We start from the raw sequence: 17,861 nt of genomic DNA, 5'->3' as shown, positions 1-17,861 counted from the left end.
AGCATCAGAAATACAAGGTTTCAATGACTCTTTCGGATCTGCATTGCCTCACCTTTATCTATATTGAAACTTACCTGCCAATTTTCTGTTCATTTGTTTGCTTGAGGTCCAAGTGACTTGCAGCCAAGTTTCATTTCAAAAGCATGTGTAAAGCTGGCCATTTCCCTCACTGACCTCTCAGCTTCTTTCTCATCTGTTTTTTTTTTTCTGGTTTGTTTTGTTTTTTTTTTTTTTCCTCCAATGCCACTGTTGCCTTTCCCTTCTTTTCTGAACAAAAGGAAAGCACACACTTTCATTTTCTCTTCTCCCTTTTCCCATCTCACTGCCTTGATATAATCTTGTTAGAACCATTCCTGAATCAAGTTGGTGGTGGTGAGGAATAGTGAGCATATTATCTCATAATATGATTATGAGATAATTCATAATAGGCATGTGATGTCTGTTCACCTGCCTAATTACTTTAAAGCACCCTCTTGCAGGATTCAAGTAAAAATATAGGAAAAGAGAGTTGTCTTTTTATGCCCAAGATACTTTGTTTTATTTAAAATCAGTGGAGACAGTATGACTTTTTAAGTCTCTTTACAAGGACCTTTATAATTTTTTCCTCTGTATAATATGAAGCAATGTTGAAGAACAAATGTGCTAATTATGTACAAAACACTTTTCAGGAGCATTTTTACATCTTTGAGTGTCTACTGTGCTTACATAGAGCTATAGGGATGAGATACAGAGACAACCAGAGGCCATATGAATATTTAAAAAATTTTGATCTACAAAAAGTGGAAAAAGAAAAAAAATAAAAAAACCAAAACCAAACCATGGAAATTGATTAGCCTGTAACTTTAAAATATATCTAAGTGTACAGTCCTGTAAACAGCTGTCTGATACACAGGCAGGAAAAACTCAAAGGCCCGTAAAATGTGTAGGTACATAGAATACACGCAAATAAAACTGCTCTTTTAATACAGAATAAATTTTAAACAATATCAGTAAAGGGCACTCCAGTAATGAAAAAGATTCGGGGACAAGACCATAAGAACACAGAAGTCAGTATAGTGTCAGGCCAAAAGAGATTCCTCTTCTACCCATGACAGTGGCCACTGCCAGATGTTAGGGGAAGGCTAAGGAAAGGACACAGAAGGATTCTTCTCTCAGCATACTTTTGTCAGGAAAGGATCTGATGAGCCTTGAGGTCCCTCCCAGCCTGGTATTCTATCATTCCACAATTCTGTGATTTTTTCCTAGATCACAGAAACCATCTTTTTAATACTTCCTGAATTGGAAATCACATATACACTATTAAGGGCCCATGGTGGACTTCTTTCAAATGTGCCTAATCTGTATCTATAGTCGTATTGCGTGTTTCATATGTCTTTCATAACTTAATTGCATGTGGGTTTGAGCTTTCTGTTTGGTAATTTCCCCTCGGATTTTTTCATCCCAAGGAGAGCTGAGTCACTCTAAGTACAAGGTCCTTGACAGATTTGCATTTATAGTTCTGCAGATGCAACAAGAAATAGATCATTTCCAGCTGAGACTAGAGCAAGAAGTAATACATTTATCAAATGATAAAATTGCATCTGCCATTGCATGATTTGCATGAGTTGCCTTCCTAGCAACTAGGCACAAGAGCATTATCTGTGTTTATCCATTTGAATTCTTCCATGTTAATTCTGTACTTATTTATTGCCTAGTGCACTATTAATAACATTATTCAATTATTTTTGAAAAAAAAATATTAATCTTTAAAGGGTTTTTAGATACAGATTTGGAAAACAGAAACATTTTTATTACTGGGACTCCATCGTGCCACTGTAAGATGGCTTCTGTAGGAAGCCAGAGGAAGGAATCATACTTCCTACAATTTTCAAAGAACATTTATGCTTGCTTTTCTAAGGTTCTTCCAGAAGGCATCAGAACAGAAAATTTCATTCTAGTTCTTGCTTGCAATATTTCCTGTAGATTCAAAGCTTGTGCATAAAAACGCACATTTGTGTTTTCTTGAAGGCCTCACAATAGAGCCTGTGAGCTAAGACAGTTTGGGATGTAAAACATGAATGTCCTTCTTGATGCTGCTGGGACTTGTGTATATATAGGGGCACATCCTGGTCTGGGTTTACTTTGAGAGGCTTTACAGTAAAGCAGAGAGTGTCATCTGAAAACATACTTAGTTGAGAAAAAAGTCAAAAGAACTATAATTGCCATTTTCTAAGAAAGCACTGATAGAATTATAGAGAACAGGAAGCCTTGAGTACATGGGTGCAAAGCTCTCTGCATGTTTTGTTCCTTGAAACAGAGATTTGTGTTTTCAAAGAAAAACAGTCAAAAAATGCTAATGTTTTAGTTTTCTGATTTATTGAGCAATATTTTTCTGACATGTTTTTGGAGTGTTTGGGTATCAGATGTAAGTCTTGTGTCAAGAGAAATTGATAATCATCAAGGATTCTTTACTGATTTTGGAAATTAAGTATTTTGAACCTAATTTTTCTGGCCAGCTGAGATGCTAGGCAACAAGCTCAGGGCTAGTCATGAGCCTCCCACCTCAAAGAAGAAAGGCTGTAGTTCCTAAAACTGTATTGGCTTAACTTGACATGAACAAGGGATATGAATGAGGACAGAAAGGAATTTGAATTGGGGCCAGAGAAGATAAGAAATTAAATAGGGTTCCTACCATGCAACAGAAGGGATATATGGAGTGAGGAGGAAACAGGGCATATCAGAATTCTCCAAATTAATTGAAACATTGAAGCTACCAATTAGCAACTCCATTGCCAGATTTCAGTTTAAATTTGCATTGTCTTGTCCACCTCCATTTCCAATCATATTTTCAAGTTTGTGATCAACAAACTCTTTATTTATTAGAATATCCTGCTTTTTTCCTTAATCTTGTGTTTTACATAAACCTCAAGGAACTGGAAGGGCACATGGCTAACTCTTGCTGGAATAATCTCTGCTGACAGCCTCTGAGACCATTTTGGAAAGCTTGAGAAGTGAGATGTTTCCCATCATGTTGCACCAGTACCTTTGTGAGGGGGCATTACTGGAGCCAGACACAGCAAGAAGTTTCTCATTCTGCCCTACTAGTATGAACCTGCTCCAGCAAGAAGCAGCTGATAGAGACAGCAATAAAAACCATTCAAACAATAAAAACTGTTCAAAATGGTTTTTGCTGATCCAGACATTATTCAGCCAGTAAATCACCTCCAGGAAAGTGAAGGAAAGATGATGGGAATTTGTTGATAGCCAATGACAGGCCTAATTAACACTTCTTATTCACAAGCAGGTTTTGTTTCCCATGAAAATTGCACAGGATGAAGATAGTTCTACCCCTTTATTCGAAGGGAAAAAAAGGGAAATAAAAAGAAAATAACATGAGGGCAAGACTGCTTGGCTACATCAGCAGTTCTGACTGGTCAGTGTAAGTGAGGGAAGCTCCATTTTAGGCCATTGATAACATGCAGTTGGAAGGTGTTAAGATTTGAGTATGACTCTGTACCTTGGCAGTAGGGGCAATGTCAAACAGCCCACACAAGAGTGAGGACAGGCTGACTGAAGACAAAGTGAGGCTGAAAATTCGTGACAATCCTGTTGGTGTGTCTGGACACAATGGAAGACTGGAGATGGCAACTAGTATTATCATGGAGGGGCTCCTTCTCCAGCAGTACCTGTTACACCACCAAGGAATTGAGGAATATGGAAACTGGCATCTTTATCCTGGTCTCTCCTGGTGTTACCATGAGTGGGCAGCCACCAGTGTCTCACCTCAGGCTGCCAGCTGTTCCTGCTGTTAAGGCTAACCATGTGCTCAACTCGGTGCAGTAGCTTTGCTTGAGGAGCATTACTGGAGATCAAGAATTAAAAAAACTGCAGTTACTTTCTTTTCATGTATCTGAAGTCATCAGGCTCCCTCCCTTGGGTTGCTTTCCATGCAAAACTGTTTAAACTTAGGAGCTCTTGAATGCCTGACAAAGGTGCGGTGCAGTTGTACAAGCTCAGTTTTCCCCCTGCTTCACAAGTTTAACGACAAGAGCCAAAGTCACTGAGACCTCACACACCAAAAGGGGGCCTAGGTTCTAGACCCGCTGAAACCCAGAGGTGCTCAAACCTGCTCCCAGCCCCGGGCAGTCGGCGGGTTCTGCGGTGGCCGTGGCCAAGAAGCGGCTCTGGAGCGTGGGGACTCTGGGGCCACGGGTGGGGCAGAGCGGGAGAAGGAAAACACTGCGTGTAGGTGCCAAGTTTCGCTTCTGGGAGAAGGGAAAACGAAACCGAGCTGTTCCCCGCGGTCTTTCACGGCGGAGCGGGATGGGCGGGGAGGGGAGGCGGTCACCGCACATTTAAGTGCGGAGCGCCGGACACTTCTCTGCAGCCTGCGAGCCGAGCCGAGCCGAGCTGGGTCGGATTGAATTGAACCAAAACTAGCCGAACTGACTCCAGTCCAATCAAGTCCAGGCGAGTCCAAAACCGCAGCACATCTCGCTGGGTCCGAGCCGAGCCGAGCCGAGCCGAGCCGAGCCGAGCCGAGCCGAGCCATGCAACTGGCCCTGCTGGCCCGGCTGCTGTCCATCGGGCGGGCGGTGCTGGCGGCGCTGCGGGGGCGCCTGGGCGCGCTGTGCTGGAGCCTGGCTCCCCTGTCCCTATCCCTGCCCGGCTGGCGAGACTGGGCCCCCCGGCCGCAGCGGGAGCAGGAATGGAACGACGCGCCCCCGACGCCCACCAGCGTCAATTACCACTTCACCCGGCAATGCAACTACAAGTGCGGCTTCTGCTTCCACACGGCCAAGACCTCCTTCGTACTGCCCCTGGAGGAGGCCAAGCGGGGGCTGGCGATGCTCAAGGAAGGAGGTGAGTCCAGGGGAGGTGGGGCCGGAGGGAACCGGGGAATGGGGACCCCGCAGGACCAAATGCCGTGGAAAAAGTTATCCCGGGGATGCCACTTGTCCCGCTGCCGTGGGGCATTGATAACACTGAACAGGAACAGGCAATGGGCAGTAGAGGTTCATAGCATCTTTCTTTGGTCCTTCTCTAGGAATGGAGAAAATCAATTTCTCGGGAGGAGAACCATTTCTTCACGACAGAGGCGAATTTGTAGGCAAACTGGTCCAGTTTTGCAAGCAGGAGTTGGAGCTCCCAAGTGTCAGCATTGTTAGCAATGGCAGCCTGATCAGAAAGCAGTGGTTCGAGAAGTACGGTAAGGAGGGAGCACCGGGCACAGCTGCACTGGCAGGGCTGGGGAGCCTCCGTGGGGCAGCCTCACCCATGGATGGGATAGAGGGCAAGTGGGAGATGGTTTCTTAGCGCTTAATTTTTAGTAAATGCACATCAAATGTAAATACCAGTGAAACAGTGTTGATTATCTGCTGTAAAGATAGGCATTATACCATAAAAACTTTTTGGTATTATGGTGTAATAAAACAATAGTTCCACCTTTTTCCATAATGCTGGGGACACACACACACAAAAACTATGTTTCGATACTGATGTGGCTTTTGTTGTTGATGGGATGACTCCACAGAACTGCATTTACATGGCATTTTGTGACAGATGACAAGGAAGTGAAAGTGAGCAGAGTCCTGACAGCTTTTAGCTGATGGACTGCATATTAATCAATTTTAAAAACTTGTTTTCAGGTGAATATTTAGATATTCTGGCAATTTCATGTGATAGTTTTGATGAGGATGTCAACGTTTTAATTGGCCGTCGTCAAGGAAAGAAGAACCATGTGGAAAATCTGCATAAACTGAGGCAATGGTGCCGAGAGCATGCTGTTGCTTTTAAAATAAATTCAGTCATCAACAGATTTAATGTTGAGGAAGATATGAATGAGCAGATCAAGGCACTCAACCCTGTGCGCTGGAAGGTAAGAAAGTAGTATATACCACATGTTTCCTGTTCAAAGAAAAGTAATAATGAAGTCCTGGAGTTGTCTGAACCTCTATTGACCTGAGTCTTACCTTACCTCCAGCTCCAGCTTGGGCTGGTGTTAGGACCCTTCTTGTCAATGTTGCATGGTGCTGAGATAGATTCTATCTCATTCTGCACTTAAATAGAGCCCAGTAGTTCCATAATCTTTTTTCAGTTGTGTTATGTACAGAAAATTACTATTTCAGAGTGTGCAGATCTAGGTTGTTTTAGTATATTAAAATTAACACAGAAAGCCTTTAACATGTGAAACTATGTTATGATGTAGAGAAAATAAGGAAAAATTACTGAACAATGATACATTAAAGTCAATATATTGTTAGCAAGATATGTGTATATTAATTTTCTCTTACAGAGTATTAGAGGTTAGTGCACACATATTATTATTTTTTTACTAGAAATAAGTTTGAAAATGGGTAGAGATAATGTGACATAAATATGGGAGAACTTGTGGAATAATTTCTCATTATTTGCCTCATGGATATTGTTATAGACACAGAGTTACTCAGAAAAAAATACAAACCCCAAAAAACACTGTAAGTGAAAACTCAGATAGTAAGGAAAATCATCATTTATAACATTTAGAACTCTGTAATGTCAATTTACAAAAAATAAATCTGCACCATGCCCTTTGTGTAGTATTCAGTTATCACAAGTTGTGTCATTTTGGCTCCACTGACAGAAAAATTAAAGACATTTTTACTGAGTCTGAAGAATCTTATCCTCAAGGCAAGTGAAAACATAAAGTCTTAACCAGGTGCTTTCTTTGTCAGGTATTTCAGTGCCTGCTTATCGAAGGGGAGAACAGTGGTGAGGATGCTCTAAGAGAAGCGGAAAAATTTGTTATCAGTGATGAAGACTTTGATCGATTCCTGGATCGCCACAAAGATGTCTCCTGCTTAGTACCTGAATCTAATCAGAAGGTAAAAATTCAACTGTCCCTTTGTAACTTTTTAAATAATGCTAGAATATTTGAAAGGAACAAGAAACTTTCATGGCAATTAATACTTTCCCTATTAAAAGTGGCTTAGAAGATGTACAACTTCATCAGCAACTGGTTTTGTTATGGTGGAAGCCAAGATTTTTGATTTTCTTTAAGGCTTTTCATTGACAACAAAGTTATTAGCAGAAGAGGAAAAACCCATTGTTCCCAGTCCGGTGGACACCAGTGGGAGTACTCTTCCTGAGTTGGGCACAAGATCCTGAAAATTTCAGAGTTAATGTAAACACACTTTATGGTCTAAGTATAGTTTCCTAATAGAGATTGACTGTGATGTCACATTATGCTAGTGTCATCAACCTACATGAATAAGACAGCATCCCAACCAGCATTATATTGGGAACTGAGGAACAGTACCCATCTAATAATACTTTTGGGCAATCCTTCTCACAATAAAGTGGCATTTTGAATATTTTCTGTCTGAACTCCTTTGGATTGCACACTCAGGCTCTTTATTCAGGAGAGGACTCCTTGTGCTCCTGCAGAGCCTACCAGTTAACTTGATCAGCTGCCATCCAGCTTACATTAACCACACTAAAGGACTTTGGTGCCTAAGGGTGGAGCTCAGGCCATTTTGTAAATGCCTATAGACCCTAAACATGGGATGAGGAGTACTAGAAGACTCACTTTTAGGAAAGCTTATGAACTAAGTGAATAAATAGCAAGTTGAACCAAGTTCAGGAATGCCTTAAATCTCCCATCTTGTGTTCCTTTTCCTTTCCACAGATAAGGACTCTATTTACAGTTTACTTCTTAATGTATGTAGAGGTTAAGTGAGCAGACTGGGTTGCCTTTGCTACGTAAGACCTAAAAGTGGGGCTGTGCATTTAGCATTTAAAGCATTTGATAAGAAGGAGCACTCATTAGAGAAAGAGTTAAGATGAGAACCCAGAACTGTTTCTACCTTTTTTTTTTTTTTCCATAATAGAAGTCCTACAAAAAAGGTTTCCCATGGTAGGTTTGGTTCCAGAAGACTGTTTGTGATTTCTGGTAAAACTGTGTGAAAGATGAACACCAAATTGATCAGATTTCCTGTTCTACACCAGCAGCAAGCTCCAGCTATCCAGAGAATTTTAAGGAGGATTTAGGAGATGCCCATTTAACTAAGCAAACCTGTCTTTTTTCAGCTGTTGGCATATTTCTTTGTGGAGACCTGAGAGCTTTCTTACCTTTGATCCAGCAGAACACCTTTGTTTGATGGGGTTATAATTAAACATCCCAGTTAAAATGGTCATGTCAGTTGTTTAGAAAATGGCATAATCATTCCAGCATGCAAAACTCTTAATTTCTTCTGGTGTAGAAATTAATAGAAAACTTGGGTATTATTTAAAACATCTTTTTCCAGTTGGGTACCCATGTTTCACTTAGATACTGAAGAGGTCATATTATTCATACATAAAGTTTTTCTAGTAATTCTGTCATTTATTTTTATAAATTAATTCAAGCTCACTGAAATAGTGGTGATACAGCAACTGTTTCAAAGATTTGTATCAGACCTTGAATGAATAGTGTTTTGTTTTGTCCCTCCTTTTTCAGTAGAACGGAATTTTGATTTGTACATTAATTTAGTTTTTTCTTTTGATATATTACAGATGAGAGATTCATACCTCATTCTGGATGAATATGTAAGTATTTTTTTTTATGCATTCTATTTGTATGCTAATATATGTATGTATACAACAGTGATAACCAGTTAATTTACTCTGCATTCTATAAAACAATTTTACCATGTAGTACAAGGAACAGATGTGATTTATGCCCATCAGACATGTTATGAACTGCAATACAGTATGACCTAAGGAGGCATTGCCATCAGCCTGCATTCATCATCTTTGCATCACAAATCTTTGCAGGACATCTTTGCTTTTTTTCTTTAATATAAAAATACATAACTTGCCATGAAAGTTAAGTTTCAGAGTGCCCACTTAGTTTACATGTAACTGAAGTGACAACGTTTAATCTTTGCTAAGATATGTCACATGTTTAAGCATGAGTTTCTGAGCCTTCTAAGGACTAGAGTGAACCTCTTCATACACTTACATAGGCTTTGGTGGAACTTTGTAGTGCAACTTGCTAAAGTCTGTAGAAAAATTAAGATTTTGCAAATTGAATTTCTAATATCTTATCATCTTATCTATCTTATGTTCCAGATGCGTTTTCTAAACTGTAGAAACGGACGGAAAGAACCTTCCAAGTCTATCCTGGATGTTGGTGTAGAAGCAGCTATAAAATTCAGTGGATTTGATGAGAAGATGTTTCTAAAAAGAGGAGGAAAGTATGTGTGGAGTAAAGCTGATATGAAACTGGACTGGTGACTCAATATACTGAGTTAGGGCAGTGCATTCTTTAAAAATAAGTGTATCTTTATAGATATACAGATATCTCTATATCTCTGTCGATATATAGAGTGTATAATTGTATCTAATGCTTTTAACTACACTTGGTATTTTACACAGACTGATGTTCAGTATAACTCTACATGTGAATATGTTACATAGTTTTTAAATGCAGATTACATGGTCTATTATTTTCTTGAGCATGGCCAAATACTTTCAGAACTTTCACATGAAGAGATCTTTGAAATAAACTTTCTAGTCCATTGCACCAAGGACTTAAAGGCAAACTGTTTTTATAAAATACTACATGAGTTTGCATGCCAGATAACAAACCAAAAAACACCCCAAACGCTAAATCGTTCTAAATAGCTGTAATGACAGATAAGTCAAAATTCTTATCAAGGAACACATTCTTCCTGTTTCTCAGGACAAGATGGATTGCAGTTCCCGGGTAGATCACTGGAGGGCCAGCTGGCAGGCCCCTGGAAGCACCTTCTGATTTTTTCAGGGATAATAGAGGGTTAGAATCTAGGAATCATTAAGTAATCATGTATTTAAAAGGAAATCAAGATGAAAAAATTGGCAGTTTTTATTTTCTAAGACTTAATTGTAACAGCATCTTCTCCCTCTCCTCTGCATACATACATGATATTTGCAAAAATGTTGGGGGATGTAATTTTCTGTGAAAACATATTTTTAGTCATGAAAAAATATTGTATTCGTCCATCCTAAAACTTAGAGGTACATTTTACCTAATGATAAACATTATATTTCACATTGGCAATGTCCTTAGTTATATTTACAGTGAAACATTGTTTTCATTTATTAGTATCTCCATTTTCCTTTCATCTGCAAATATTGATATATTATTTTAAACTATTTTCGAACTGTAGGCATACAGTTCTGAGGAAGATTCCTTCTCAAACTAATTAATACCATGTAGAACAACCTAACATATATCTTCTGTTGCATACTACCTTTTTATTTTGCTAAGTCATGGAACTACAAACAACAAAGTTCATATATCAAGCAACCTTGTTTTAAAGGTTGCTTGTCTCAGTAACTAATTATCTTGCTGGTTATAAACCTGCAGACTTTAAATGAAACTAATTTGGTCTCGTGAGAGCTACCTTTGATTTTAAGAGCAGGTAGCATCAATATAAAATAAAAAAAAAATCCCTAAAACCTGAAAAATAATCTAATATACTGCCCTCATTCTTGCTTTTCTGGCAATTGTTATGGCTTTTTAATTGCAGGTTTTCAAGTTTAACTAGTCCCATCCTCCCTCTGTCTGAAGGCACGGGGATAGACACTACTCATTCATCCTGTCCACTGAACTCAATGTCTGGACTGTCTCACACATTTAAATATCTACAGCAGTTGGGAGCCAGCATGCATTAAATGTACCATGTAGAGAAAATGACACCTTCTTCCATTTTTTTGGAAATGCTAGTTGATTTTTTAAGAAGTTTTTGAAAGAGATGTTTTGCATTCCCCTAATGCATCTTCAAAGTTGAAGGGGAAAAATGCTTAAGTAGGAGCTGTTACTTCTGTGTAAAGGAAAGTGCTCCTCTGAATACTCTGTGAAAATTTTTCCATTTATAATTCCTTCAGTTTCTATTTTTACTATCCTAACTGTAAATATACTCAGTGGTGCTCTTTTGTCCCCTTGTATTTTGCATTTTGCAATCACAACACTTCCTAGACACTGACATTTCAGTATTTTTTTTTCTTGTATTAACAGTAAGTGACATTTAAAATGTGGCCCACACACCGTAACCCCACAGTCTTTTGGCAGCTATTTCACTGACCTTGGCTGGAGTTCTCACTGGGTCTATGGGCAGTGCAAATTTATGTAACTGAGGTTTGACTTTCCCTGCTCAAATATTAAATCTAGTCTCTTCCTCAGTACCTACACCACACTGATAGAAAATAAGCATTTTCCTTTGCTTCTGTCTCAGTCCCAGCATGCAGAATGATTTGGTGCATCAATGTATGAAAAAATCTACAACGCTGCAGCTTCTGCAGAAAATGCCAGCTGTAGCACAGTACACAGATATGAGGCACACAAACTCCTGTTCAGATCCAGAAATCCTGCCATTCTTTGCTTTGCATTTTACCCTGTAAATGGCTATTCTTTTGCTTCCTCTGTGCCTACAGAGGAAACTGCAGGAGAAACAAGAAGAAGCAGAAAATGTCAAAATCCAGTAAAAAATGCACAGACATTTAAGAGGGCTTTTGTTAAAAGGTTCTGTGTTCTTACCTTCTTAAAATGTTAGGGATTTCACATCACCTCTTGTTACCATACATAATTAGTAAAAGGTTTCTGCTCTGTGTGATACTCCTTTTCAAAGGAAATAAGAGTTGTGTACATTGGAAATGAAGAATCTCACATTACAGTTTGAGAGTAATTTCAGTTAAAGAACAGCTATTGACATTGTTATATGCCAAATTTATTGTTGTGTAAACCAACAAAAATTTGGCTACAGTTGATGAATCTAGTTTATTTAAAAAAAAATTATAAACACAGTTCATATTGGACCAAAAGTGGACTTTAGGCTTTCATTATATAGTAGGGGCTACCATTCAGTATGGGACTAGAAAAATAAAATGGAATTCAACAGGGTTACTCCCAGGCTTAATGATTACAGCTGTGTTGTGATGCTGAAAAGTCAGGATTAAGTCTTATAAGCACAGATATGCTTAATTGTATCTTTGTGTATCATACCATAGTATTGCAGCTACTTAGCACTTGCTAAAGATGCTGAATTGGGAAGGAACTGGCACTGCGTTCTACTAACATTATACAATTGTTTCTATTTGTAAAAAAATGCAGAGAATGGGTGTTTGGGAGGATGATTTCTGATAAAATTGCGACTATACCTTGGATAACAAATAAAATTGTCACTTAAGATGCACTTTAGGATGCCCTCTTTTTCAGTGTGAAGGATCCTGATATATTTGAACGTTACAAATGATCAATTTTGGACTAATAGTGTTAAATAATTAGTGCTAAGTTTTTCATTAGTGTGTTGCACCTTTCAATAAATGTTTTTATTTTCCTAAGTTTGTCTGTAATTTTTTTTTCTGTAATACAAGCCATACTAGCAGAACGTGTGGCTGCATTCACAAGAGATCTGTAATTCTGGATGCATTTAGTCTGTATTTAGCATGGGGGCTGCTTGCACGGTGCCAAGGGCAGCATCGAGGCCGAAATGGAGAACAATGGTGGTGATTCTCCTCGTCATGAAAGGCACTTGTTACAAGCCTGAGTGGACTGGTCTGTGCTGGGAGAAGACAGTTCAAATACCTTGTGCTGTTCAGATGACAGCCGACACGAAAGGCACAGCTATCCATAAATATCCGAGGACAAAAATAAGATTATCTTCTGTTATGGTAAATAAGAGAGAAAAGCCAGTCTATTTAGAAGACTGAAGACAAGCAGCCTCTCAAGCTCGTCTTCCATCTTCAGGCTCGGTAAACTCTTGTACTAGACAACCTCAAATTGAGCTTTTCACAGTATTTGGCTGTGTGTGAGAGCATACTTAGCTTTTTACCTCCCCTCTGCCATCCCCCCGCACACTGCGGTGCTGTGAGGGCGCCCAGCAGCAGTGTGGCAGTGACAGGCTGTGTGCCCCGTGCCCGGGGCTGCTGGGCTGTGTGTGTCACACCGGGTGGCTGCTGGGCTGTGTGTGTCACACCGGGTGGCTGCTGGGCTGTGTGTGTCACACCGGGTGGCTGCTGGGCTGTGTGTGTCCCACCGGGGTGGCTGCTGGGCTGTGTGTGTCACACCGGGCTGGCTGCTGGGCTGTGTGTGTCACACCGGGCTGGCTGCTGGGCTGTGTGTGTGTCACACCGGGTGGCTGCTGGGCTGTGTGTGTCCCACCGGGGTGGCTACTGTGCTGTGTGTGTCCCGCCGGGTGGCTGCTGTGCTGTGTGTGTTACACCGGGCTGGCTGCTGGGCTGTCAGCCCCGCAGCGGGGCTGGGCTGTGCCCGATGAATCTGCCAGACAGCTCCCATTCGCCTCCCCGCTCCGTGCGGCTCCTGCCGTGCCTCCTGCCTGCCGCAGGGGCACCGGCCCTTTCTCCGCAATGACACCGACATCAGGGAAGCTCGGACAGCTTCCGCAGAACCGCCGTGCCCGTCATGGTTCCCGTGCCTTCCCCCTCTTCCTTCCCTGGCAGGCAGGACAAACCCCCCGCCTCCTCGGCACAACCAGCCCCGTTGTTCTCTCTGCCGCTGACGGACCTGCTGGGCCTGGCCCATCACGCTTAGGCAACGCGAGGTGCTATTGCTTCAAGCAGATGAAAAGCCTCACGGTACAACCGGCGGCTCGGCTCCGCTCGGTTCGGCCCGCCCAGGCCGGCGGCGCTGCCAAGCGGGAAATCCCGGGATCCCCGCGCCCGCGGCCGGGAGGCGCCTCCCGCCGCCGCCAGGGGGCGCCGCTGTGCCTGGCGCGGCGCGGCCGCTTCAAAGTGGGCGGCGGCGCGAGCGCGGCCGTTAATGGCGCCCGCCCGCCGCGGGCGCGCCCGCCCCCGCCCGCCCTCACCCCACCCTCCTCCTCCCCCGTCGGAGAAAAGACCGGGAGCGGCGCCCGCCGCGCACACTCCGGCTCCGCGGGGGGTGGAGACCATGGTTGGGGCGGCAGCGTCCTGCCGCGGCTCCGCGGGATAGCGCGGGACAGCGCCGTGCACCGCCCGCGGGCCGCCCCGCGCCGGCAGGGGCTGCAGCGGCACGGTAAGGCGCCCGGGGCGGCGGGCGGGGCAGCCGGCGCGGCGGGAGCTGGGGCGCCTCCCGGGGCGTTGGGGCAGCGGGAGGCGGCGCCGCAGCGCGCGGGGCACCCTCGACCCCTTTACGTGAAGGGCTGCGGCGGGCGTTCCCCGCGGCGGCCGTGTCCCTGCCGCTGCTGCCCGCCGGGAGCCCCCGGGCGGCAGGGCGCTGTGTCGGGAGCGGTGCCCGGCGGCTGCCGGCGGAGCGCCGCGTCGGGGGCGTAATGACAGCGGCAGCTCAGCCCCGCGTGTGCTCTGTCCTGGGGTTTCCATAAACGAGCGAAAACGTCTCGAAGGAGCCCCGTGCCCTGGAGTGCAGTGGCCATTCTTCGGGCAGGGGGAAATAATGAGTGTAGGGATCTGTGGAGTGCCAGCCCCAACCAGTGCTCTCGGTACAACCGGAGTGTGCAGCCCAGGGAGAAACCGGATCGTTTGGGTTGTAGGGGTGGAAGAAGTAGGAGTGAGGCTCGGGTTTTCCTTCCCTGAGCTGAAGTGATGTTACCGTTGGCTTTTTTTTGAGCTTTTGGAAGAACCCATAGGTACGACAATGAGGTTGTCTCCCCATCCGCTGGATCAAGGGTATCTTGTTCCTAAACAGATCAGGCCCTGCATCATGTGTTTATTGCTTCCATAGAACTGGAACAGGGAGTGTCAGCAAGGCAGGCTGATGGAAGAAGATAACAGCTCTTTGAATTTTTGCTGTATTCTTGGAAATACTGTCACTTCTGCCCTGGAACATAATATTCCTGTTCTACAGCAAGCCTAAATGATGATTTATAAATAGATCCATTTGTTTATATTGTTCCCCGTGTAGCCAAACAACTGTTTACATTGGGAAATGGATTGCTTCATTTCACATTAGCTTATCAGTGCTGGCCCAGGAGTGGCTAAGCTGAAGTTACACGTTCTTGGGCAGAGTGCTACTGGAGAGATTACATCAGTAGTTTAAACTTCTGGTGGCTGGCCTGTCTTCTTGTGTGTGCTTCTCTCACAGGCATCAGAGGCTAGTGAAGGTGTGGTTGGGGGGCTAAAGACTGCATGAGGTTGTAGTACAGTGAGGGGGAAATTTGTACCTTTTAATGAAAACGCTTAGTTTATACTTTAATGGGGCTTTACAGTGTGGGAAAACTTAGATTATTTTTTCCTGGCAGTGAGGTATCTAGGTGTCCTGACAGGAAGTTTGTTAAATACCCAAGAGAAGCAAGATCAAGTGAGAAGGGTAGTGGTAGGAGGGAAAAATACTTCCTTTTGTTTAGGAGTGTCTTTAAAAAGACAGGATTTTCCCCACAGCCATCCTTGCCCCCTGGGATGAAGTTTTATTTTTTTTACTCCCCCCCTTTCCCTGGCTATCATGTCTCATTATCATTATCCTCTTGTGCAATCTGTGTATTAGGAGGGGGAAAACCATTTGTGATTGAAATAATACTACAAATAGGTTTTTGAATTTGATATAACTACTTTCAATAAGCCATCCTTTATGTTAAACAGAGGGTTGATTTCCCCTCATATCTAAATCACCATGATTCATATCCTAAGTGCTGCTAGATCAAATAATGTGTTTGTTGTCTGCAGTTATTGTAGATTTTTGGCCTTGAAGAGCAGTTTTAAAAGTTACACATTTACACTATTAGAAGTAACACTTAGACTGGTTTTTTTTTTGCCTGATTCAGTATTTTAAGGCAATAATTTGTACGGGAAAAAAGACTATATAGTTGCTTAAGTTCTTTGGTTTAAAGTGTGGGTTGCTTTTTTTTTTTTTCTGTATTCCAAATATTTGGAATATAGAAAATTTGGAATACTATATTCCAAATATTTGTCAGATTTCATGTGGAGTTTTTTTTTATAACTTGTGACAACTTTTCTTTCAGTTAAGCCAAAGGACAAAGCTGCTGTCTTAAACATGAGTTTTGGCTGCAGTGTCATACAATGGCTATGAATGGCTTCAGTGTATCTGCTGTATTTACAAGAATGCTCTCATAGGCTGGCAAAAAACTCGTCTTTGCCCTCCCAGTGCTGATTTGGGGAAAAATAATGGCTCTGATCATCCTGCAGCCGGGTCGGCAAGCACAGACCTTTTTTCTCTTAGAGACTTGATGCAGCAGGGGAACTGGAACCTGTTATACTTGCCATATTTCCTGTGGATTAGCATACATAGTTAGGCAGTTGAGTTAGTAATCTGTGGATTGATTAGAAGACTTGCTTTTCATTGTGTTCCTTTTTGCATCTTGCGTTACAAAAAGGAAATGGAAAACGATTACAAGCTAACCCACCACTCATTTTGAGTGGCATAGTGATTCTGCTGTGTCTAATTTAGGCTGTGGTCAGCTGTTCTTTTTATAAGGCAAGATCCTTTTCTGTATTGCTTTGCAGAAACAAGCTCATAAAATTCATTTTGAAGGAGATCAAATAGAAAGATCATAATGATAATGTCTGTTTTTCACTTCTGATGGCTGGGAGGAAGGAGCTGTTGAAAATAGACTTGCTCTTCTGGCTGCTTGCTGCCAAGTGATATGTTTTTTTGTATTTTCTGATCAACTGGGATCTGAAATGCTTACAGTTTTTCTCCATATGCAGTCCGCAAATTCTGGAGCTGGCAAAGATGGTATGAAATGGATTTTCAAACAGCTTGTTTGTTTGCTGATGGTGCCACTTGTAGTGGTAATACCATTAAGTGTCTTTTCTAAAAGGCTGAAGAAAAAGAGGAACAGAGAAAGTGAATCAGTATGTCTGGTAACTTTTTGTTTACTGTGAAGACAGAATATCTTGTCAGACTGTTCTAGTCTTGGCATGACTGTTGTTTCCTTATTACAGCAACATTTTCACCTTTTCATTCATAGACTATCAAGTGAGTGGTAGCTTGTTGCATTGAATCACCTTGCTGTTATCCTCTGGGTATCACTGTGACAGTTCAGTACAACTTCATCCTGTTTATATTGAATGCAAATGACTTGTGATTGAAAAAATGCACTAAATCTCATAAATGCAAACTTTTTCTTCTTCGTCCAGTGGATCATCTGAAATACTTCAGAATGTGGACAGGTCTTGCAGGTTGTCTGGAAAATTAAGTTGTAACTTACCAGGTTCAGGTATAACTTTTTTCATTACACACAAATGTTCAGCTTTATTTGCACTGATCACTGCTTTGCTTGTGAACAGCCAGATTCCTTAGTTTTGGAGTTGTTATTCTTGAACTTCACTTGGAAATTTTACTGATTGTTCTGTTTCTGGAGTATTTGGGTTATTGCATGTACCCATAAAACTCCAGTTTGAGCTACAAGCTATGAAAGCTATCACTGTGGTTCTTGGAGACAGTTTCAGCTGACCAGCCTTTGTCTCAACTCTACTCTCTACTAAATAGATCATACATAGTATAAGAATTGTATACTGTTCTACACATCCAGTTCTTGCAGGCAACTCTTATATTTAGCCAGGAATATGAAATACAATGTCTGACAGAAGCATCAGAAGTGGGTGCCTTCTGTCCTCCTGCCCAATGTTTTCAGTCAGGACTGCCTCCCTGCAGTGACCACACAGGATGGTTGTGGTGATATGGGTGAGCAGAGTCTGTTCTTTGCCCAAATGCCCCCTCCCTGGGTGACAGGAGGGGTCTTCCTGCATTCTGTAAAGCAACTGTATTTTTCTGGGCCTGATGCTTCAGACAGTGTTTGTCCTCTTAGGATGAAAATGAATGGTTTTTAAGTCTGGGTTTCCTTATATTCCTACAGTTTTCCCTTCATCTCTTTATTCCTGTATTAAGAAATGCATCCATCCAGACAGAATGAGAGCAGTGCTCTGCGACCTGTGTGGTCAGGTTGGTGTCTCCAGTGCAGTCTCGT

The 17,861-nt window shown here is 42.3% G+C and overlaps 2 protein-coding genes and 1 long non-coding RNA gene across 6 annotated transcripts in view; 2 read left to right on the top strand and 1 right to left on the bottom strand.

Moving 5' to 3' along the window:
• The first annotated feature begins 4,380 nt into the window (after window positions 1-4,380).
• Window positions 4,381-12,321, top strand: RSAD2 (radical S-adenosyl methionine domain containing 2). The gene is made up of 6 exons (XM_068183511.1): window positions 4,381-4,842; window positions 5,027-5,188; window positions 5,628-5,857; window positions 6,693-6,842; window positions 8,512-8,544; window positions 9,070-12,321. Exons 1-6 carry the CDS (start codon window positions 4,530-4,532, stop codon window positions 9,232-9,234), a joined length of 1,053 nt encoding a protein of 350 aa, XP_068039612.1. The 5' UTR covers window positions 4,381-4,529; the 3' UTR covers window positions 9,235-12,321.
• On the bottom strand, window positions 11,766-13,648 carry LOC137470331 (uncharacterized). Its single transcript, XR_010997006.1, has 2 exons — window positions 13,505-13,648; window positions 11,766-12,532 (listed from the first exon to the last, which is right to left on the bottom strand). It is a non-coding gene; the product is annotated as an uncharacterized lncRNA (long non-coding RNA).
• Window positions 13,649-13,782: 134 nt separating this feature from the next.
• Window positions 13,783-17,861, top strand: part of RNF144A (ring finger protein 144A) — an 83,378-nt gene continuing 79,299 nt past the window's right edge. The window contains exon 1 of one of the 4 annotated variants that reach the window (XM_068183508.1): window positions 13,783-13,993. The gene's annotated coding sequence lies outside the window, so the exon portion shown is untranslated. The remainder of the gene's footprint in view (window positions 13,994-17,861) is intronic. The other 3 variants (XM_068183509.1, XM_068183507.1, XM_068183510.1) reach the window with 3 other exon arrangements.

This window comes from Anomalospiza imberbis, chromosome 3 (genome assembly GCF_031753505.1).
Source record: "Anomalospiza imberbis isolate Cuckoo-Finch-1a 21T00152 chromosome 3, ASM3175350v1, whole genome shotgun sequence".
NCBI lineage: Eukaryota > Metazoa > Chordata > Aves > Passeriformes > Viduidae > Anomalospiza > Anomalospiza imberbis.
This window is presented reverse-complemented; position numbering and strand designations above follow the sequence as displayed.

Coding starts and splice junctions, on each gene's coding strand:
- RSAD2 (XM_068183511.1), top strand. CDS start 4,530: ATGCAACTGGCCCTGCTGGCCCGGCTGCTGTCCATCGGGCGGGCGGTG. Junction 4,843..5,026: donor GGCGATGCTCAAGGAAGGAG/GTGAGTCCAGGG, acceptor GTCCTTCTCTAG/GAATGGAGAAAATCAATTTC. Junction 5,189..5,627: donor GCAGTGGTTCGAGAAGTACG/GTAAGGAGGGAG, acceptor ACTTGTTTTCAG/GTGAATATTTAGATATTCTG.